The sequence below is a fragment of the Ambystoma mexicanum genome, chromosome 3q, assembly GCF_040938575.1.
Source record: "Ambystoma mexicanum isolate Mex_15411 chromosome 3q, UKY_AmexF1_1, whole genome shotgun sequence".
In the NCBI taxonomy this organism is placed as follows: Eukaryota; Metazoa; Chordata; class Amphibia; order Caudata; family Ambystomatidae; genus Ambystoma; species Ambystoma mexicanum.
The window spans coordinates 255,751,527-255,775,566 of NC_090926.1; the positions used below are offsets into that span (position 1 = coordinate 255,751,527).

Consider the following 24,040-nt stretch of genomic DNA (forward strand, 5'->3'; position numbering starts at 1 on the left):
AGGCCCGAAGGTGTAATGATAAACACAGCATTTGAATAGTGTTTTACAGCAAGGTTGCCACCAATGACTACGCCAAGATTCCTAGGGAACCCGCTTGCAACTAACGCTGTGCCGACTGCATTTACAATGGATCCCTAGGGAACCTGCCCGCTTTTTACACCTTGGTCTACGACTCAGGGTCTGTGAAAATCACCCCTCCCCACTGACACTTAGGCATCACCGCTTCGCCTTGGAAGCAGCTTACGCAGCCCCTAGCCTCCAGCACGTTCACATCAAATCCCAAAAGCTGCTCCAGGCAGGTTCATGAGATGGCTTCCAAAATAGGTTTCATGTTATTGGGTTCATCTCCAACAGAGATCCGTAGTCTGCACTGTAGCAGGTGCAAAATCAAATGTGAGTAACATTAACAGGATCCCCAATGTGAAGAAAAAGCACGCAAGAGGCCAGAGAGCAACTATCTTGTGTGGTCTAATCGCTGACGTGGAGGTGCTATCCTTCTTCTTTCCCCAGGCGCTGGAGGCCACCGGGCTGAGGACCACTGACCCCCGCCTGAAGGACTGCATGGGGCTGCTGAATGAGGCTGTTCTGGAGTCGAGCACCGGGGCCCTGCTGAATCGAGAGCTCTTCCAGAAGTAAGAGTGCCACCTTTCCAGGGAAGCAATTGGTGCCAAACCCTGGGGATGGTGAGGGGGGGGAGGTGGCGCCTAGCACTTCAAGGGGTGGGGGAGGAGCCTTCTTCAGACACTTTGTGAGGGGCCGGGTACAGTGACTTGCAGCTGGTATTAAGCGCGTTGGGGCTTGACATTGCCAAACATATGATAGGATTTAATGATACCTGCCATCAGGGCAATGCCTGTTTTACTCCCTGAATTCATGCAAATACTCCAAAGTAATAGGGAGTAACAGATGCACTTGTGTGTGTTCCTTCATGACTCCTGCACTGACCAGGTGCTGTGTTCCAGACCTGTTGCATGAACAAACCTTTCACAAAGAGAACGTCTGCTAGTGTTGCCTGTTATCATAGCAATGCTTGTTTTCATTCACGGGAGGTTCTAGGTACAAAGAAAGTTTGGGTTACAGAGAAAAGACACCAACCAGCAATGAGAATACTTTTCTACTCCCTAGAAATTCCTCTTAATCCCATCCTTCCCAAGAAGAGAGTAACATCCTTTTACCTCAAATTCTTGCCTGGAGCCCCGCATGTAATCCTGGTATCCGGTAATATTACCCCCACAAAAATGGTCGTCATACATATAGTCGCCGGGAAAAGGCCTTGGCGACATAACGTATGGTGTCCATTTATGAGGGGAGCGGGGCTATCCCCCGCTAGCCTTGGGGAAAACGAAAAAAACCCCAAAAATAATTTTAAAACATGGGTTGTGGAGGTGGGGGGTGTCCCCCGCAGGTTCACAGTGATAATGTCGACGCAAACCACGCCCTTTTTGCAGCAGCTTTTTTGCCACCCGGACTTTTTGCGGGGACATTATCACATGGAACGGTAATCCTTACTAGTGATATGGTTGGAGTGTCTAAGAGGTGTTAGCTGCCAGTCAGAATGGTGGCCTCATATTTTGTCCCCTGAATTTGCTCACTGGCATAGCATAAACTGACGTAGCATGGCGTAGTCTAACAACACATAATAAGAGGGCATAGCAAAGAGTTTCACGGTTTCTCCCCAAAGCAACTCTGGTGACTGGCAGTCAGTCTGCCACACTGAACTCGGTAGGGGGACTATATATCCTCATGTCAAACGTAGTGGCATTGGACAGACACAGGGACAGTGCTACATTGCAATTCTAGGTGGCAGCCCAAGTAACCAGCAACAAATGAGCACCAGGGCACTTGCTCCTAATACATCAGTGGGGGGGGGGGGCGTGGGTGATTACAAAATGTCTCTTTGTGTGGGGCACTATTAATCCGTTCACAAGCTAGCCTTTGACCAATTGGGCATCAAGGTGCCGAGTAACAAGAGAGATTTCATTTCAACCCTTCAGGCTGCATGAAACTGACAAAACAAACCAGTGGAGAGAGTCGGGTGTATGGAGAGACTGCCTAACAGAGTCGGATTGCGGGGAAGAAGGTGTGGGAGGGGGCTATCAGGAGGCGTGAACAAAACAAAACCAGCATTGCCCATTCCAACAGTTCGGGCTTTTGTGTAGGCATGTGAAAGGCACTTCCCAGACACAGCTGTAGTTGTATTAACTGGCCATTGATGGTAGCAGGTGCAAAACGGTGCTTCAGTGAAAGACATGCAGAGTGCTTATAAGTCGAGTGACTCAAGGCAGACCTGGTTAAGAAATGTTTATTACACAGTAGCGGGATTACAACTCCAATTAACACATTCACTTTCAGAAGTTGGCTTCGAAAAACACTGGCAGGCACATCAAGTTCAAAGTTTGATGGTAAGGCTTGAATAAAGTGAGTTACACGAGTTCCCATGAGGAGGTGTCTTGGATGGAGAAGGGCAGGAACTGGGTGGGAATGGCCATGGCCATGAGCAGCCAATGGGTGGCCAAATAACCAAACACCACCTACAGGTTGTGTGTCCCTCCTCATATGCCATTCTCCCTTATCTGTACACTAATGCAATAGTTTCGACTAATGGGTGTGGCAAGCGACACAAAATAGGCAAAAGTAAAAATACCTTTGCTGCTATGTCGGCGGGAGAGAAGGCCGTTCCGGAGGAGTAGGGATAGGAGCAAGTAAATGGGCGAGAGCTGTGCCCAGAGGAAAGGGAAAAGGATGTCATGGAGCCAGAGAGAGGACTCAGAACTCGGCCATTAGCCTCAGTTACAGCCCATATTCCGAGGCATCTGATTGGCTCGGGTGCCCTTGTTGGGTGCTCATATACATTGTGCAATGAAAAGAATGGGGAAAATGACTTCTCAACAACTAGACTGGGCCGGGGATCTTTATATAGGAGGTAAATGTACAGGACATTGCAGAGGCAGTTCATATGGGGGAAAAGCTAAGCGACCAGCGAACGTGCTGTAGAATAGAAGAAGACACTGATGCCTGTTGTTGTGGATGCAGTACCAGTGGCATGCTGCCTACTCCAGATCACACTCTGAATCATCGATTTGACGACTCGTCTGCTCCAAGAGAAGCGGCTGCTGCGTGCCCCATAGCAGAGCCTGCATCAGCGTTGGATAATTCACTGGGACCCGCAAGGGCCAAGGCCCTGGAGTTAGAAGTCCCAGGCACATAAGCATGTGCAGGCAGTAACCGGTGGACCCAGAGGTAGACAGCTGTAACCCAGAATTCTCCCCATATACCACACAAAACATTGGGTGAGTGTTGGCAATAACAAGGCAGTGGGTTTTTTATTGCAAATCATTATGTGATAATAAACAATACAATCATAATCATAATAACCATAAACATGATGTGTACTTTTGGGCACAAGGTCCTAAGGTTGCGCCCTCTGGCCTGTGCCATCTTCCTTGTCCCACGAAAGTGTGGGCCCCTTACAGTGCCCTGTCTTTGTTCTCCTTCTCTCCCTTTTTCTTGGGTGGGAGGGTTTTGGGAACAGAAAAAAGTACTCTGCGTAAGCAAGATACTTGTTGTTGTTTGGGGCTCCGTGCAGAGTCCCAAACTGAATAGTGATTTCTTGCTGCAACTGCAGCTCCTTATATTGTCCCAGGGGCTGGCCCTGGGCTTTGTTCTGCCTGTGTGGGGGCTGTGTTATCCAGCCCCTGCCGGCTGGCGTTGACGGCATGTTGCACCCTGAGGTCCTTTTTTTGTTGTTGGCTACCTGTTTCCTGCCTGCCCTGCCCTGGGTGCTTAGCACCTTCTTGGTGTGCAGGCCAAGGTGCTGCTTCCACCTTGTCCTTCCTCCTGCCTGGCTTCAGGAACTTTGTGACACAAAAGCGTGGAGGGAGAGGGAGAGGGGGTTGTGTACAGCAAAAGGTGTCCTGCCCCCTCTCCCTATCCTGTCTATCATGGGGCACAGGTTACTGGCCCCCACTTTGGAGCTGTGGGGTTCCCCCTGTGCAGCACTGGCTAGAAGGTGATGTCACTCATAACAAAGAAAGGACCTGACAGATGGCTCATTTCGCTTGCCACCTACTTGGTGGATTTCGGGGCAAAACAAAAGTGGCAGCAGACTCCTGGGGCGCCCAGGTACTGAGGGCGGCCTACAATGATTAGCAGCGAACTAGCTATGATGCTCCAAAGAACAAAGGAAGAACAAAGGAAGGACGCCAACTGGACAGGTTGAGGCCTCCGGTCTGTCAATTACTGCCTGAGGTGTCTCCCTACCCTCAGGCATCTTTTTTACTATAAGAGAATGGGCAAACGCAACCCAGTCATGCTTTCTTTGCCCCTCCGCACGGAGATGGAATACACAGGTAATGCAAAAAGGTTTGGAAAAGGAGATTCTTTTCCCATTTCTTTTTGGTGACTGCTGCCTAATAATTACCGGCGGTTGTGGGTCAAAGGATCGACAACCAAAGGGTGGAATGGTCAAAGGATCGACACCAAAGGACCGAATTATTTTTATTTTTATTTTTTACATTTTTTTATTTTTTGGGGGGGTCCCCCCAACTCCTGTTTTTGTGGTAAAAACCACTTTTTTTCACTAAACGAAAACCCAAAAAAATATATATAATTCAAAAAAAAAATTCGATCCTTTGGTTTTCGATCCTTTGGTGTCGATCCTTTGACCATTCGACCCTTTGGATTTGATCCTTTGACCAGACACCATTACCGGCATGGTGTGGTCAGGCATTGCTGAAAACACAGACTTGATTGCTGATCTTGTCCATCTCGGAGCTGTGAGGGAAAGTCTTATGGCGGGAACAGCGAAGGAAGGTGGCTTTTCCCCAACCACACCGCACCCCACATCGCCCACTTGCGCATCCCAAGAAGAACTGCTTGGCCAGGGCACCTCTTTTGTTCGGCATGGAAGGGGAGCGTGCTGTCTTTCAACTGTAGCAACAGAACAGCACGGCACCCAGCAGAGCATTATGTGAAGTTCCTGGCATAACACAGGGCCTCTGCCACACAGTTGGCTGCAATTGAAGCCCCACGTGCTCATCGGAGCAAACAGAGCACCACAGGACCTGCATTTGTGAGGTAGCTGAGCTCCAATGAACTGGGAACATAAGCGCCAATACACAGAGCGGGCAGTAGGCAAGAGGTCTCTGGTTTGAAAAGCGGACGCTTTCTCAGTTCTTTCATGTCCCTGGTGGAGGAAGATGGAACAGCTGGCGCTTTAACTCAGCAAGGAAAGTAAGCAGTGCTGGAGCACTGAAGAACAAGCTGAAGCAGGCGTGTTTGCAAGCTCTCAGAGCTCTGGGCTGGCTGGCTGTGGAGGGGACTTCAGAGAAGATGCTCTAGCAGTTTGAACAATGACCAGAACACACACCTGCAGGGGATGAACTTTCTGGACTGCACTTCATTCCAGCTTAGCGGGTTGAGCGCTTGTGCAATCAATGGTGACCTACAGGTCGCAGATTGGAGTCCCGTATGTGAGGCTTTGGCAGTTTCTGTCTGCTGTGCTGATTATTGTGAAAACTCGTTAAAAACCAGGTTACATGTGCAGTGTAATCTTAGCAAACCTGTGATGGGAGAGTAGGGTGGCCAACTTTTCAAAATGGCTTCGCAGGACACTTTTTACGCGCTGAGGCTCAAAAATAGTTTGACGCGTGCGCGTGCAAGATTTTATACAGCGCCATTTGTTCGCACCAACATATGGATACTTTTGTTTGCATATGACTGTGTTCCTCTTCTCCCCTCAGGCTCAGGCAAACTTCTTGCCACTGACCAGCTAGGCTGCCAATAAATGGCATCCTGAACTCCACCCGCCCCTACCCCATCCAATCAATGCAATCCCCCCCTGCCTACCTGACAGACCTACTGCACATATGCACTATAAGTGAGTCACCTACAGTCCCACTTTAATGGGAGATGGATCACCTCCCATTAAAGCGGGACTCCAGGCAATACACTTCTAGTGCTTCTGCACAGCAGGCCTGTCACATAGGCAGCTGCGGCTGCAATTAAATACAAAAGTACTAGTTGCACTCCCATTCGCGGGAAATATATTTATATGACCCCCTCCCCGCTCCTATCAGGAGCGGGGAGGGGGTCATATACTTACACTTGGCAGCCACTGCTTTTTCCATTCACGTAAAATGCATGTATATGACCCCCCTCCGCGCTCCTATTGGGGAGGGTGTCATATACATCCATTTCCCGCGGCCGCGGGATGTCATGATTTGCTCCCAGCATGTCTGATTGTGCTCATAAAGAGCAAATCATGACATCCCGCGGCCGCCGGACAACCCACGTCCCGCAGAACCATTAGGCAGATGGCAGGATGCCATCAGCAATTACGGGACAAACCCGCGAATTCTGGGACAGTTGGCCACCCTATGGGAGAGTCGTGTGCTGGGGACTGAGCTGGCTAGGCAAGACATTTTACATGCCCCCCCAGGAGGTGGGAGGCCCAGGGGCATAAGAAGGGAGGTGGGAATGTAGTGGGACCGGACCTGGGGGGCCCCTTCCAGGTGCTGGCCCATCAGCATGCAGGTGTTTAGGGGGGGCCTCCAGGCCCCAGTAACAATGGGCACCCAGACTCCTGGGCACCCAAACTGCGAGAAGGTGACAGGGGCAGGTGACAACAGGTATTCCCTGCCCCTGACACCCACATCACAAGCCTTGCTCCCATCCAGACGTATGGAGACAAAAAGCCTTTGATGCTTCAAAGGGGCTACCTGCCCTCCGGCCAATTTTGGCTTATATCTGAGGAGGCCAGGTAGCCCCCAGTCTTCTTTTCCCCTGTCTTCAGCACGTGCAGAAACCGTGCGAGCCGCCGTCCGCGCAGCCAGAGAAAGGCGGTAATAATACAAAAACCTCCCTCCCTCCAAGTAGACATACTACCGATTTGTGAATGGTTGTTAAATAGGACAGGCAACAATAAAGATTAATTAAAAAAAATACGGACTAGAGCAGGCACCAATTAAAAAGGTATAAGCTCACAGGAATGCTCAAAGAAAGAAGTTACCATATGCCTCACTGGAATTAAGTAGAGAACCAAACTACATGGGGAGGTTGCAAAAATAGAGGTAAAGTTTGTTGAAAGCTGATGCCCAGTGAATGCCTCACTTGAGTTAATTAAATAACCAAACCACATGGGCAGGTGGCCAAATTGAGGTGAGTTTGATGAAAGCCAAAGCCCAGCAATCCACCACTAAGGGGGAAAAAGCCATAAAATAACCAAAAAGGCAAACGCTTCACAAAAGCAGAAAAAGATTAAGGATATGCAGGCACCAATTAAAAAGGTATAGGTTCACCAAAGAAAGAAGTTATCATATGCCTCACTGGAATGAATTAAATAACCGTACCACATGGGCAGGTTGCCACACTTGAGGTAAATGTTTGATGAAAGCTGAAGCCCAGTTATCCACCACTAAGGAGGAAAAGGCATAAATAACCAAAAGGCAAACGCCTCACAAAGCAGAATAATATTAAGAAAAATTAAACTGGCCATATTGTGGAAGCCAGTCGGTAAATATTAACTAGCCACTAACGCCTCACAAGAAGCAAATTAAAAGAAAACATCAAGAAAATGAAGGAAACAGATCAAGGAATGGGAAATATCTGCAGCGCCTCTCAAGGGGCCACTCCTAAAATAGGATTACATTTCTGACATATGCCTCAAAAATTAGGAGAAATGCATTAACACCAGAGGAAAGGAAAAATGCCTCCCCAGGATGCATGGAAAATAATCACCCCCCTCAAGGGGACAATCGCAAAAAGGGATGATATATCAGAAGGCAACCGGAAGTATTCACTACGCCTCTCAAGGGGCCAATCCTAAAATAGGACTACATTTCTGATATATGCCTCAAAACGGGAAAAAAAAATGCATAAAAACCAGGGGAAAGGGAAAATGCCTCCCCAGGATGCATGGGAAACAATCACTCCCCTCAAGGGAACAATCCCAAAAAGGGATGAGATATCAGAAGGAAAATAGAAGTATTCACTACGCCTCTCAAGAGGTCAATCCTAGAATAGGGGTACATTTCTGATATATGCCTCAAAACGAGGAAAAATGCATACAAATAGGGGAAAGGAAAAATGCCTCTCCAGGATGCATGGAAAAATAATCACGCCCCGCAAGGCGACATTCGCAAAAAGGCATGATATATCAGAAGGAAGGCTAAGAAGGCCATCACCAAAAAGGTGTAATGCTCAAAAGGGAAGGATAAAGGCAAAATGCCTCATCAGGACAAGAAATTGCAAGAAATTCTGAAGGAAGATGAATGCCGTTGGCGAAGCAATGGAGTCATTGCATAAACAAAGATTGAACTTGAGAAAGTAACTCAAAAGAAAAGAAGATAAACCGGGCACAGCTCAAATGCTGGGTCCACAGAATGTCACAAGCTTTTGTATGATGGGCCGCAGAGATCAGCCTCGAGTTGGCCCTACTTGTTCCCCAAAATATTAGTGTTTTGTTATCATTATGTTTTTGTTGGTTGGTTTTCTTTGCACCATAGCTCATGATACAATAAAGCTTGTGGCCAAAGTTTTTCCACCTTATCTTCTTGTCAGGCCTCATCAGGCCTCATCATTATGGTACTGTCATTAATGTCACTTGTCACAACCTGCATTGTTCCCCCGCACTAAAACACTTCCAGGCTTATATCAGCAAGGCCAACGCAACCTTTAGTGGCAGTGTCGTGGTTTGTGAGGTTTTAACCGAGGAGTCATTGCTTCAGCCTTCCCCCAACCAATCAGTACCACAGGGCCCGGTTTAACAAAACGTCCGACTCTCGTGACCAGGAAGCTGTCTGGAGCTCCAAAGTGGGAGCACAATCATTGCAGCTCGTCCCATGGTTGTCTTTCCCAACTGAGGGTCCTTGGATGGAGAGCAATTCTGGAAGATTGCGTGTTCAATCATGTCAGGTCATCAGGAGCATTTGGGGCAATGCAGCCAGTCCCAGAGATGGGCTGGCCCTGCAAACAGGGCGGACACATTCTAAGGACGAAGAACAACGCCAGGAAAAGAAGGAAAGTATTTTTAATGGTCAGCAGGCTAAGGACAGCGCATTAGGTCCTGCATTCCTCACAGCGAGCCCAGCCATGCCTGTTTAAAATGTTCAACATATACAATGTTTTGCAGCAGAGAAGACAGCTTTTCAGCAAATGAAGACATCTGCGTTAAGTGGTGCAGTGAAAGGGCGGGGATACATTAGAAGTGAATGCGTCGTTATGTAGCCCGGTAAGTTAACTCGGGGGCAACGCGTTTTCGTGAAAGAAAGATAACGCTGATTGACACAGTTTGGATCTCGGCCCTGTCCTCTGAGACCAGGCTTTGGCGTGGAGCAGACTATAATAGATTAAAATAATATACCCGTGTTAACAGTATAGCAAGAATCCAGGTGCATTTTATAGCCGGTAAGATAGCTCAGTGGGTTGACGCCTCAACATAAATACAACGTTATTGTGTTGGAAAACGCTGCAGTTTTTCTTTCCAGGTTTCTCATGCTCCTCCGGCTCGGAGGAGCCTGAGAAACTTGGAAAGAAAAAACGCAGCGTTTTCCAACACAATAACGTTGTAATTATGTTTGCGGTCGCTTCAAAAGCGACCGCAAACATAAATACAATGTTTTTAAAGCTGCGGTTTTATTTCTAAGTTTTCCGGGCTCCTCCAGCCCGGAAAACCTAGAAAAAAAAACGCAGCTAGTGCTTATTTAAAAAAAAAAATAAATAGCACTTACCGAGATTCAGCTGCAGCTTTCCTGCTCTCGTCTCCGGTCCCCGTCCTCCGCCTACAGCACTAATGAAGGGAAAGCCACCCAACGGTAGCTTTTGTTTACTACAGCTGGCTGGCTTTTCCTTCATTAGTGCCGCAAAAGCAAAAGCCAGCACAGGAGGGCCTCCATTTCACAAAATGGATGCGCCCATGTGCTTGCTTTTGCGAATTTTGAGCTTGAATAGCTCAAAATTTTACATAGGAAGTTTTAAAACGGAGAATGCTAGTATTTTTTTTTTTATGTTGCCTATCTATTTTTTAAATAAAATTTTTTACTAGACCATCCCTTTAAGGAGGGAGTTGAAGTACACCAGAGCAATTGGCTTAATGTTGGAGGTCAGTTTGATGGAAGTGTATAAAGGAGCTGAAGAAAGTGCTCTTTCAAGCACACCTGACGATGGAGCAGGATGGATTTGGTTTTCAATGGAATAAATAAAGGATACATATGAATAAAGGAGCATAAAATGGTGCTCGGTCAAGCACACCGGACGGTGGAGCAAGATATATGCAGCCTCACTACGAGCATGGAGGTAATGAAAAAAGGAAGGCGGAATGGTATTACCGGCATCGTTAACGGGTCTGGGCCATTACGAGCCGACAACCTGCCAATACCGCCAACACCCGTACCATGCCCCCTCTTACTGGCATGCACGCGTACACATGCCCCTTCGCGGCAGAAATACTGGGATGCCGCTAATAGGAGGACATCACAAGTTACGCGGGCATGCACTTACCGGCATCCCGAAGGCGGTAATTAGGGCCTGGATGACGGCGGCAATACAGGCATCGCAGACCACCCGTAAATAGCAACCTGCAGTGTAGGCAACTGCCACAGGTGCACACAATCACCACAGGTGGAGTCAATGGAGCCTGTCCCAATACAAAGGGAGTACACCCACACACCACACCCCTTCCTACACCAAAATGATACCACTAGCTGTTGCAATCATGGGGCTGGAGGACATGCCTGTACTGCTACAACTACAGCAACAACAACAACAACTACAGCTACAACAACAGGCAGCACAGAGGAGACGCAGGAGGAGAAGGAGGGTGAGACAGGCCCAGCAAGTTCCACCAGTGCAGCCAGTGGTATCACGCAGGCAGCCACCAATCCCTCGCATCAGACCCAGTCCATTCAATCTAACCCCCGAGCAGATCCACACCCTGTACCGGTTGGACCGGGACACCATCACCACCATAGTGGACATGATACACGATGACATTGTCAGCCTGATAGAAATACACACTGCCATCTCCCCGCTACTAAAGGTGGTGTCTGTGCTCCACTTCCTGGCCACAGGCACCTACCAGCACACAGTGGGCCAGCTGCATGGTATATCACAACCACTCTTTTCACGCATGCTGACCCAAGTGCTGGATGACCTCCGGAAGCATGCTAGCATCCACATATCCCTACCACGGACTGCCCAGGAGCTTGCTGACACTAAAGTAGGCTTCCATGCACTGGCAGGCATGCACAATTGCGTTGGTGCCCTCAACTGCACCCATGTCGAATTGGTTGTCCCTCATGCCATAGAGGCGGTGTACCGCAATTGTGCACCCGGAGAAATGTACCACTGCCACCTTGACATGCATGCACCGGGTGAGGATTATGAGAATGATGATGGAGGAGAAGCAGCACTCCTGCCAGTACGTGATGCACAAGATGGTCGTGTTGTATGCCAATCACTGATTGACAATTACTTCTGAACCACAGGGACGTTGATGGTTATGTGTCAGTGCTACACTGAGCCCTGGGACCGTGTGGACATGGACACAGGGTGTGTGGGGAGTTGGGCACTGTGCACTGTTGTGAATTGAATGGACACACACAAAATGAACAATGTCCAGGCATTAAATGATTTTGAACACAACAGGTGTATTAAGAATATTTACAAAGAAATGCTTCCCACCTCTTCCACTCACACGCCCTCCTCCTTCCCCCTAAACACCCAAACACCCCATACCCCCAATAAACACCCCATTACCCCAAACACCACATACCACCACTAAATACCCCATACCCCCAAACACCCCATACCTTCAATAAACACCCCATAACCCCAATGAACACCCAATACCCATCAATGAACACCCCCTTAATCCCCTCTACACCACCACCTCCCCCCTCACCTATTGTCATCCCACACTATTTCCGGGCTTTTTTTGTGTCCGGGGGCAGCATTTCTGTCTGCCTTGCACTGCGCCTTGTCATCCGCACAGGGCTGGAGGGAACGGAGCTTGCAGGTGTGGACAATGGGGTGGATGCAGATGTGATCTGCACCGCCAGTGCAGGTTGTTGGCGCTGCATGTGTTGGAGCATGCTGGTTAGGACCTGTGTGACGGCCCCCAAACTGTCACAGATCACGATAGCACTTCAATTTATGGCCGCAATGGTCCCAGCATTGGTCTCACGGATCTCTCTGCGTATTTCTTCACCATCAGCCACATATTGACGGACTAGCTCAATCATTGAGTCCTGCCGGGCCTCTACCCTTGACAGGCGTACCTCGATATCAGTAGGGCTTGTGGAGGTAGAGGGTGCAGCGGCTGGGTGGGCCATTGCAGGGCTGGCCTCTGGGGTGGTAGTGAGATCTGGACTGTGCAGTAGAACCGCAGAACCCAGCATGGGGCTGGACAGTGTGCCCTGAATGGTGTGTTGGGGAGTGAACGGGGGGCTTGGGGTACGGGGACATTCCACATGGATTGGGCCATCAGGGACCTTGAACTCCTCTGCTTCCACATCCACATCACTGAGTGGGGCTGTGGCTGCTGCCTCACCCACTGAACTTGTGGCAGCGGATTGGGTGCCATCAGCCTCCCCTTCAGCTGTTGTTGGCAGCTGAGTAGTCACAGTCTCGTCCGCTGCTGTGGTTTCCTCATGTGCCTGCCTGGCCTGTGCATGTGCCCTGGGTTGCACTGTGGGCTGCGGTGCTGCCCCAGAGGTGGAATGGCTAGTGCCATGTGGTCTGGCCCTGGATGTAGATGGCCTTGGGGCAGGGTACTGACTTTCACCTTCTGCAGGGGGAAGACGAGATGCAGGGCATCAGTGATGCTGTTACATGCAAGATGCGTGAGTTGGTGCTGTACAGTATTTCATTTATCATGCATTGTAATCTTATAGGCGTGTCACACAGGGTAGTTTCAAGGGGGGGCATATTGGCATAAGCTGTGGCGTCTCCATTCGGCACAGATGTGTGCCAGGTTGCATGGCATTGTTTTGAGGTTTGTGATGTATGACATGCAAATGGTCCCTGTGTGTTGGGTGTCTGTTGGTAATGGCATGCATTTCATTGTGGCAGGGTTTGGGCCTCCATCTGGACATGGATCTGTATATGTGTGTATGATGGGCCATGCATTGGCTTGGCTCACTTTCACATTAGTTGTACTACGTCATGGTTTGGCCTACTGGGGTTTGCAGGGTTTCACACCTCCATCTCCCGATGTCGCAGCACCCGTCTCCATTTTGCCAAAGCCCTCCATGGACTCCATTTCGATGGTCACGCTGCAGCTTTCTTCCCAGCGCATCAGTTTGACTGGGGAGTGGGCACCCCGGCCTGTGGCCATGGCCTTCCTGCAATTGCTGGCCAGGACGTTCCGGACCCTGTGACGGAGGTCATCCCATCTTTTTTTACAGTCTTTGACTGTGCGGGGAGTGGTGCCAACCGCAGACACCTTGCGTGCTACCTCCTCCCATATTTCTTTTTTCCTTATTTGTGCTTCCCTTTTAAGGTTGGAGGCAAAACCCTCATCTGCATGGGCTGCAAGAGTGTCAGCCAGCATGTTTAGCTCCTCATCGGAGAAGCGCTTCTTGCGCAGGCGGGGGGATGTCTTATGGGTAGCCTTCGACATGCTGGGTGGTATGGCACCGCTCTCTCCTCTGTATCACTGCCGGATTGGGAGGATGGCAATGGATTGTGTTTTTAATGATGGCCGCCGGCGCATTTCCCGTTCCGACGCGATGGCGTTACTTCCGGGTCCGGTATTACGAGCCCGGTATTACCATGATGTTATTACTAAGTCATTATTAAGGAGTTGCTCCTTGGCAGAGGCTGTATCGGCGGGTCCCACGATGCCGCTATCGGGGGGTTTCAGGGCCTTTAGCGGCATGGCTATTACCGGCATGGAGGTTCGCGCGTGCTCGCGCACTCGTAATCAGCCGCTATTAGCAGCGTCAAGGGAGCACGGACCCACTACTTCCTCCATGCCGGTAATGACTCTGTTTTCAGCAGGATTCTCGTAATGAGGCCCACGGTGTCTTAAAATGGAATGAATGAAGGAGAAATAGGAACAAAGGCTTTGAAGTTTGGTTGTAATGGCTCTGCGAGTTGGCAGACGCCAATAGGTGAAGAAAAGCATGAATATGATGCAAAAGTGTTTGGGGCATTTTTGGAGAATGCTGTCAATATGGGTTGCCATTTATGTGTGGGTCCCTGCCTTGAAGGTTACAGCATGGACCGCCTAGTCGGTTAATATGGCAATTGTCCAGGTATTAAAGAGAGGGTTCACAGCTTGCCCCTAGCAACAACACGTTCGCCAAGAAAGCAGCTAAGCTTTACAGCCATCATGCCAGTTGGTGCTAGTAATATTGAGGGCCAAAGTAAATGGAGGCCGCCAACTGGTCAGGTTGGGGCCTCCGGTCTAATAACAATACCAAGATGGGCATTGAAATACAAGATGGTGCTAAAGGCCAGACATGTCGCCGGTAAAATGAATGACGCTGCTGATGCATTACCTCGTTTCCAGCTAACAACCTTCAGGGTACTAAGACCAAAAGCAGACATAAGGATGCCAACAGTGCCAGAGGGGGTGTGGAGGTTACTGGAAGGAAAATATTAATTCCTGCACACCCGACAGTGAGCAGCACGAAAAAAACGTCAGTGATGCAAGTACACACACCCAAGGCATGGGGACTTTAAGGGAGGTACATGATCGCTCAGCAGCAGAAAAAGCTAACAAGCATCATAATGGTTTTGGCAGAAAACACATTGGCCAAGAAAATGGCCAAGCTATACATTAAGTGCCTAAAGAGTTTTGGTAACATTTTTAAGGTGGATAACATTAAGGACATCAAAGAGGAGTGAATGAACTTCTGGAATGGTAATTTAAACAGAATAAGAGAAAGAATCTTGGCCAGCATTCCATTTGTCAGCAATTGCATAGTATATCAAGCTGGCGGGCCAGGCGGGCTTGACCCCACCCAATGCACACTAAGTAATTAGGCACTCAAGGGCTGGTCCAGATTAGAGGGGCCTAGGAAAGATACAAGGCGCCCGCTACATTTTGAGAACCCTAAAAGAGTGGTAGGTGTATTACGCAAGGTCTGTTTTAAAAAATTATGAAACTGCATTAGTAAGGGCTGCTTTCACATTACATTACATTACTTTGGGGGGGTTAGGCAGGCGATGTCCCCTTCAAGTCAGCTTGGTTCATGGGACACTCCTTCGTGGCAAGAGCAGGAAGATGGTTAGACGACTCCCACGATGGATTACAGTCCCAAAGGTCAATCACGTCATGGTGGAGCACGCCGGGGATGAAGTGGGGGGTCCTGCATGATAAACTAGCAATTTTAACAGGTTGTAGGGACCCTCTCCCCAAATTCCCGTTCATACATCTAGGAGGTAATGAGTTGACACAATTGTGTAGGAAGGAACTGCTGTGCAGTTGACATAGGAGGATGGCGGGGTGCTGGGGGCAGACAGATGTCATGTTATCTGAAATACTACCCATATGCTATTGGCAGGGGCTGTTTCAAACACAGTGGTGGAAATATCAAGAAAGAAATTGAACAGAGCCCTAAGTAACCTTTGTAAATCCACTGGTCTCACGTTCATCAAACATGGGGGCATATGCCTAAATAAACGGGAGGTGGTCCATCAAGATGGTGTCCACCTATCATTAGAGGGGATGGTTTTGGACACTAGCAGAAAAAGGATGTATATAATGTCCTTTTGGGGGAACCTGAGTGGCCGTCCACCCCCTCAGGTGTGGCGGCATGGATCAGCCTTGAGTTGGCCCTTCGCTGGACTGGGCCCCTGCTCACCTGATCCCATGATGTCCAGAAGCACAGCCTTACTTATTGCTCATTAGTTTTGTATTGCTTCTTATCTTTTGGAATAATGTAGCCTACGGCCTATGTTTTCCCATTGATCTCTTGCTTATGGACCTTTTTGCAAAGCAAACTGCCTACAGTAGGAGGGTTGTTTTTAGATACTTACTGCTTTCCACATACCCCGCATTATGCAACTTCCAGACTTATGTTGAGCCATGTAAAAACGTGGCCATCCCTCCAAAGGTAACCTGTCTATCACTGCAGCCGGCCAACACTGGACCTCACCAATGAGGGCACCTGCAGGAGGTAACAAACCCCATAAGATGCGGCGGCTCTCGCTTTTCTTTCCAAATGCATCACCCACACTGTACTCTGAGAGGCAGAGTGAGGCTAAGCAGTGAGAAAAGAGACCTCTCTGACCGACTCGATGACGATGCATGCATGGCCGCGGCACCGGAGAATCAAGAAAGGACTGGTCCTGGCAATATGTTTTATTTACACATAGAAATCATTTACACCCAAGCAGTCATATTGAATTGATCACAGCTTATCCCCAGACTGCTATTCATTTTGGTAGGGTCTGTCCTGGGATTTGCGAGGCAGTGTCTGGCAAAGGACGCAAAGGGTCGCCTCATGTGCACATGTATAGACTTCAAGCGAAGTCAAGGAGATCAAAGGAGGAGACACTACAAGAAGTCAAATCATAGCAAGGATCATCAGCAAAATGCGTTAAAATACATTACACGATAACAGAGTATTTCTAGATTACATTTTGCAGAATTGGCAATCAGTGTCTAACAACTAAATATGAGCACACTCTTCCATTCGCTGCTGCTGCATAGGGCCACTCATCTGCCAAGGTAAAATGTATTGGAAAGCTAACTGTTAATACCTCTGTGAGTTTAGCAGAGACCTGCAGGTAAATTCTGAATCTTCACTGGACCAGATTGCCATTCGTTCATGGTTGGTAATGTCACTAAACTATTAAATACCTATTTTATCTCTTTGCCTGCTTGTACTGCCTTGACTGAAAGGAAGCTTCTCCTGAAGTCCCTCTGCCACTGCAATCCTCCTTTCCAAATTGCCTTCGTTTAGCCCACATGTCTCCTAGGACACGGGTGCTTTTTAAGCATCCCATTTTAGCCCTGAGGTCATCATATCATTCTATAGCAGGGTTGTGGTGGAGACTGTAGCAGCTGTTATTTAGTTTTGGTTTCACCAGGGATGCAGCTGATTTGACTGCATTAGCAGCACAATGTACCTTTTTGACAGCCATTGTGGTACTAATACATTTTTTTTAAGTGCTACTTTCTGCCATTTTGTTTGGGGCATCCGTTTGGGGAAATCATGAGCAAGGACTACAGTGGCCCTTGAGCAAACATGGGCTCTCTGTGTGCCAAGCCCTGCCTCTGTAGTGCTGTGGACTGGTTTAAACTGGTACCTTCTAGAGCCGGCCTGATTTGCTGGCCACCAGAACCTTTGTATGTCTGTCTTGTGTGTGATTGGAGGGCCAGCTTAAGCCAGTCCATAAGTGAAAGGGTATATCTAGGAGCGACACTGGCCATTCCTGAAGTCTGCTGTGATTCTGTTCGTTTACTTACCTGAACTGCCGGAGGATTTTGGGACAAAGCTGTACCACTGAATTGCTAGGATCAGGTTTGGCCATTCTGGCTAGGCCCTGTGTCCTGTATCTTAGCACTGGTTTCCCTTTATGACTGCTGGGCATTCCTCCTGGGCTGTCCCTCATCCTCCTCCTTAGTGGATGGCCTGGATGCCTCATGCTGGGACTGTTTCTGTGACGTTTTTTCACTGTCTCCATGTTTTATCCTCCTGAACCTACTGTCCCGAGGTAGGAAGCCTCTATTATCCAGAAAGATAGTGATGCGCCAGTATCCTTCGTCTGCGCGCTGTCTTGGGTCACTCCCACTATGGACCCACATTTTGGGACCATTTTCTGCTGGCTAGCTGATCTGTCTTGCCCTTCAAGCTGCCTGGATCCATTTCGTCTGGGCTCCTACGCCTTCATGCTGCATTCTCCATCATTGCTTCTGCTCCAAGTTGGTTCACCACCCTCCTGGGAAGGCCTATTCTTCTTCTTTTCAGTCATCTTGGCCGTCGCTGGTCCAGGGGGCAATTCTCTAGGCCCTGGATCCTGCGGACCGACCTAAAGAAGAAACCTTTTACTCACTGGGTTATTTCCTGAGCCAAGTCCTACCTACAAAACTGGTGCAGTGGGTACTAACCTCTAGCTCCTGGGCTGCTGTTTATTTTGTCTGATTTGCCATCAGGGGTCCTCTGTGTCCAGTAGTAGTCAGACTTTGAAGGACTCCCCCCCCAACCTCCAATCAAATTTCTCCTCTTCTGAAGTCCTCTGGGGTTTGTGATAAATCGAGGGTATTTGTCCCTTCTCCCCAAAGGGGGGTCTCCCACTTTGAGGCCAGGCAGGTGAGTCCGCTCCACAAGACTCCACCTTAGGGAACAAGGACTCCTGTTCCTTTGAGGAACTACCTAAACCCTCCACCATAACCGAGTATATGGGACTACCTGCTATGAAAAATACTCTGACATCTGGGTGTTTGACAATGCTGAAATCAACTATTTTGGAAAAGGAAAGGAACCTGTCTCTTTAAGGAGGGACGTCTATTTAACTGAGATGAGTAGGGTGAAGAGAGAGAGAGGATCATAAGCGGAGGAAGCCCCTTGACATCAGTGAGCCTTGGAGAGGTGAAGTGGAGGCGGAGAGAGAGTGCCGTAAGCAGGGGAAGCCTCCTGACATCATTACGCCTTGGAGAGGTGGAGCTGAAGAAAGTCGTAGAGCCTGCGACTTTCTAGGAAACCGAGGACAGCAGTCGGAAACGCCGGAGGCACAGTGTTTGCAAGACCGGAGACAGCATTGTGAGCCAGGAGAAGAGAATTCTAGGTGTGGTGGTGACGTAGTCACAACAAACCTGTGGTGGACAGCACGCCCAGATAACTGTGCCGAAACCATCACATTGGGGAGTGTGCAAAGCTCCCTGGTGCCCGCATCCATACACAGCAGCAACAAGTGAGAAGGCAGAGAATGGGAAGCTGGCGACACTGAGAAGCGCAAAATCTGAAGTAGGAGAGAACCCGAGCGGGTGCCGAGCCCTACCACTTTCCACTGCACAGTAAGAGGTAACGCGGAGAATGGGAGAATGGGAGTAGCTGGAGGGCACCATTATGAAAAGAGAAGAACTCGTCCCAATGAGACAAATGAAATACTGAATATAAAACTGTTTAACTGGAGGTGTGAAAACACGATAAGGAGAATAACGAATAAGCCAGAAAGTGTCCCATGGCTTAAGAAGTGAAGAGTTGAGAAAGCCAGAGACAAAGTCCAGTGATTTCGAATGGGAAATCAAAATATCCTATGAACAAGATAAGAGGAGAGACAATCAGAGTGAGAAACACCAGGAGAGGGGAAAGGTTGCATGGGAACAAGGCATACTCTAATTAAGAACGTTTTAGGCTTTTGCTTACCCGAGTCTTTGTCTGCAGTTCTTCTGTGGTGTTAATAAGGCCTCTCCTCACCCGATGCCAGGGCTGTCTGGAGGTCCACAGACCAACCTAGCAGGGGGAAGGAAAGACCCAAGGAAAAACTCCTTTGGGAGTGATAAAACCTTGGTGAGGCTGCAGTCCTTGAAAGGCTGAAAGCTGCTTCGATGGCTGATAGGATACTCCAACACAGGCAAGAGAAGAGTGGCCACGAATTACTGGATGAGGAAGCAGCAGCAAACTCCACAGGCAAGTCAAGCAGAGCAGAAGAGAAGCTTGAGGCTAGGGAAGCAGATAGCACAAAGCAAGAGTCAGTAAATAAGGCAAGGAGGAAACGGGTAAACACAGAAGCAAAGGAAGGAGAGCTTTACCAGCAACAGAAGTTGCAACGCGAGGTGTTGTGTTCGGTAGCTTGTTTTGAGTGCAATAGGTTGGAGTCTGCTCCCCTGGAGCGTAGGACTACGTTGATGACACAGCGCCATGGTGGTTGGCAGAACCACTGTAGCCTCGTGGTTGGCATTTTGTGCATTGCGCCATGTTTTGGTTAGCGATATGGAGCCGTTGGTTGGCGATTTCGGTAAGCCATGGATCCTGAAGATTTCTGTAGCAAATATTTTGCTAATTTGCACAGCAGAAGGGATTTCTATGCAAGGTGTAAAATCAGCCATCTTGGAATATGTATCCACTGTTACTATAATGGCAGTGCAGTCCTTGGAGGGCGGTAGGTCAACAATAAAATCCATGGTAATAGTTTCTCATGGATGTGACGGTACTGATGGTTGCAGTAGTTTACCATCAGGTTTCTTTCGGGGAGTTTTGAATTGTGCGCACAGCAGGCAGGATAGGCAATGCTGTTAGACTTGAGCACACAAGTCTGGCCTTCAGAAATGATGTTGGATCAGATGTAAGGTGGATTTGATGCCTCTGTGACCTCCAGGTTTCAAGCTCTGGCATATTTCCAGTACCTTCCGCTGTAATTTCTCTGTAGCTACGTACAAGGTTGACCAAAGGAACCATAGACCATCGTTCTTCTCCAGGTGTAACACAGAGGGATCATTTCTAGAGTAGGCTTGATGGACGTCTTGTAAGAGGGTCTGTACAAGAACTATGAAGGTCAAACGAGGGAACATCTTTTCAAATGTTTCTGTTCCTTTATGAGAACGAGATTCCATGCAGGATAATGCATGCGCTACGATGTTTTCTTATCCGGGAATGAAAGTAATGTGGAATTGAAACTGAGAGAAGAAATACGCCCAGCGAGCTTGGCGGCTATTCCGGCACTCAAGTGATTGTAAAAGGGCAAGATTGCTGTGGTTGGTTTTCAACTCAGTTTCTTGTTTGGCCCCTAGTAAATGATGTCTCAACTCCTTACAGGCCAATTTCAGAGCTAAAAGCTCTTTTGCGAGAACTGAATAGTTCTTCTCTGAATGCGTTAAGGTCTTTGAGTAGTAGGCCAACTGATGTTCCTGGCTGTCCAATGTTTTTTGTTTAAGGACGGCTCCTATAGCTCCGTCTGAAGCATCTGCTTTGACGATGAACATCCTATCGGGATCTGGGGGAACCAGGATAGATGCCGAGGTGAACTTCCTCTTTAGAGACATAAAAGCCTTCTCTGCCATAGGATGCCAGATAAAGGCAGTGTTTTTCTTTAGAGGGGAGGTGATTGGAAGAACCTCCTGGGGAAAGGATAGAATGAACTTCCTGTAAAAGTTCACCAGTCCTAAGAATCTTTGGACTTCTTTGACATCTCGTGGGTTTTTCCATCAGAGAATAGTGGAAACCTTGTGTCGATCCATCGAAATGCCTTCAGAGGACAAGATGTACCCTAAATAGGGCACCGAAGTCGTGTAACAAACGCATTTCTCAGGTTTCACCTGTAGGTCGCTCTCTTGGAGACGCCAGAGAACCGTCTTAACATGAGAGACGTGATCCGTAGGTGAGCAGGAATAGACTAAGATGTCATCTAAGTATACAATCACATTGTGAAACAGCAGATCCGCAAAGAGATGGTCCATGTAGCATTGAAACACTTTGGGTGCATTTGCGAGACCAAAGGGCATGACCGCGTACTCAAAGTGGCCAAAGTGTGTCCTGAATGCCGGTTTCCACTCATCTCTTTCCTTGATACGGATTAAATGATAGGCGGCCCTAAGATCCATTTAAGTAAAGATCTTAGCGGATTGGACAGTGTCGATAATATCGGGAATAAGAGGGAGTGGGTATTTGTCCATTATGGTTCGCGCTTTGAGGGGTCTGTAATCTAGACATGGTCTTAATTCTGTGTTGTTTCTCTTGGGTATAAAAAAGAGAGATGCATCTGCAGGAGACACAGACTTTCTAATTAGACCGTTCCCAAGGTTCTGTTGTAGATAAACCTTCAGGGCTTCTTTCTCCAGCGATGTTTGTCTGAACATCTGATTGAATGGTACAGAGGTGTCTGGGATCAAATGTACTGCACAGACGTCAGGTCTGTGAAGTGGGAAGATTGTTCCTGTGCTTTGTGGAACACTTCCTGCAATTCCTGATAGTGTTTAGGAATGGTGGTACACAGGGTCTGAGTCTTTCTGTTAGATAATGCAGCCACTACGGCCACCACAGATACAGGTCGAGTTTCTTGAACGCAATGTTGCATGCAATGTTCGTAACCCAGAAAAACAGTGTGGGCCTTCCAATCGATATAGGGATTATGCAGTATAAACCAAGGAATCCCCAAAATCAAGGGGAAATGGGCTGTCTGAATAATTTCGAAAACAATGAGTTCCTAATGGTGGTTTATGCACATATGAATGGTTGAGGTATTGTGGATAATTGGACCACTAATCAGTTCCCGGCCGTCCACACCTTCTACAGGTACAGGTATGGTCTTGGTAGTCAGAGGTATCTTGTTTTGTGATATCCAGGTGCCATCCATGAAAAGACCGGCTGCCCCTGAATCTAGTAGGGCTGGGACTTTAAAGGAGCGGTCCTCTGGTAAATGAAGAGACACTGTGAGGAATAACAAGTGCTTGTGATCCATGTTAGCGGCACGGATGAACACATATTGAAACATGATGGGACTTGTCGATTGCTCCCGGATCTGAGTCCTATCTAAGACCGGGAGCTGTAGTTTTCCTTTCTTCAAAGAGGGGCCAAGGGGCAGTTGTGGAGAAGATAGGAAGAGGACCGCAATACATGCACAGACATTGTGCATGACACTGGGTTATTTCTTCAGGACTCAAGGGGCCCCTGGCAGCACCTATCTGCATGGGTTCAGAGGAATCCCGGACTGGCTCAGATGAGGGTTGTGGAGATGGAAAGGATTTAGGGTTTGTTCTTTTTGCCTTTCACTTCTCAGCTTTGGGCTCATGTATCCATATATCCATCTGTATAACTAAGCGAATTAGGGCCTTGAGGGTTGGAGGCCTTGGAACCCGAGAAACCTCATCCTTTAACTCGTCTGATAAACCTCGACGATACAAGTTCATACAAGACTCATTCGAGCAAGTTGCTTGAGTAGCCAATTGCCTGAAGTTCGTGGTATAGGTCACAATGTCCATGTTTCCTTGATGAAAATCAAGGAGGTCTTCCTGTATAGTGTAAACCAAATCGGGGCGCTGTCGAACATCGTTTTCAATGCTTGTACAAAAGCGTCCAATGTGTTTAGGACCAGGCCATCATTTACCACCAAAGAGGTAGCCCAGGCTAAAGCGTTTTCTGAGAGTTGGGCCACCATAAATCTCACCTTTGCCCCTTCATTTTGGAAGGAAGCCTGACGGAAGGAAAACTGGACTGTACATGCGTCCAGGAATTCCTTTAGATATTTTGGCCCCCCTAGAATGTGTCCACCGATGGTGTAGAGGCAGCGAGTGAAGGGAAGGCATAATGTAATTGCAGTGCTTCCTTTAGTACAGGGTTTTCATTTTTTAGGCTTTGTATTTCCACAAATAGGATCTGAACTGTGGCCACCAACTCCTGGAGCTGGGACATTTTGACTTCAGACAGTCGGTGTTGCAAGCTTTTAGGCTTTTGCTTACCCGAGTCTTTGTGCAGTTCATCTTTGGTGTAAATAAGGCCTCTCCTCATCCGATGCCAGGACTGTCTGGAAGACCACAGACCGATCTGGAAAGGGGAAAGAAAAACCCAAGGAAAAACTCCTGCGGGAGTGAAAAATCCTTGGTGAGGGTGGCGTGCTTGAAAGGCTGAAAGCTGCTTGGTCGGCTGATAGGATACTCAAACGCAAGAGAAGAGTGCCCACAAATTACTGGACGAGGAAGCAGCAGGAAACTCCACAGGCATGTCAAGCAGAGCAGAACAGAAGCTTGAGACTAGGGAAGCAGATAGCATGAAGCAAGAGTCAGGGATTAAGGCAAGGAGGAAACGGGTAAACACGGAAGCAAAGGTAGAAGAGCGTTACTGGCAACAGAAGTTGCAATGCGAGGCGTTGTGTTCGGTAGCTTGTTTTCAGTGCAAGCGAGCGGAGGCTCCTGCCCAGGAGTGTAGGAGTACGTCGAAGATGCAGCGCCATGATGTTGTTGGAGGAACCGCGGTAGTCTCGTGATTGACATTTTGTGCATTACGCCATGTTTTGGTTGGCGACCAGTGACGAATACGGGTTTTAACGGGTGTTAACATAAAAACCTGGGTTACAAGACTCGGAGAGGCATACAAGTTTAGCTCAGAGTGTAAGGAAATACATCAAGGACAACTATTGAAAACCTATCCCCAAA

At 48.4% G+C, this 24,040-nt stretch overlaps 1 protein-coding gene across 1 annotated transcript in view; it reads left to right on the forward strand.

Annotated features, from left to right (window-relative positions):
• The window catches only part of GLS2 (glutaminase 2), a 579,026-nt gene that overhangs the window by 93,818 nt on the left and 461,168 nt on the right, over positions 1-24,040 (forward strand). Inside the window, exon 3 of the mRNA XM_069653689.1 lies at positions 511-632. Within this exon, the coding sequence (XP_069509790.1) occupies positions 511-632 (122 nt within the window). The remainder of the gene's footprint in view (positions 1-510; positions 633-24,040) is intronic.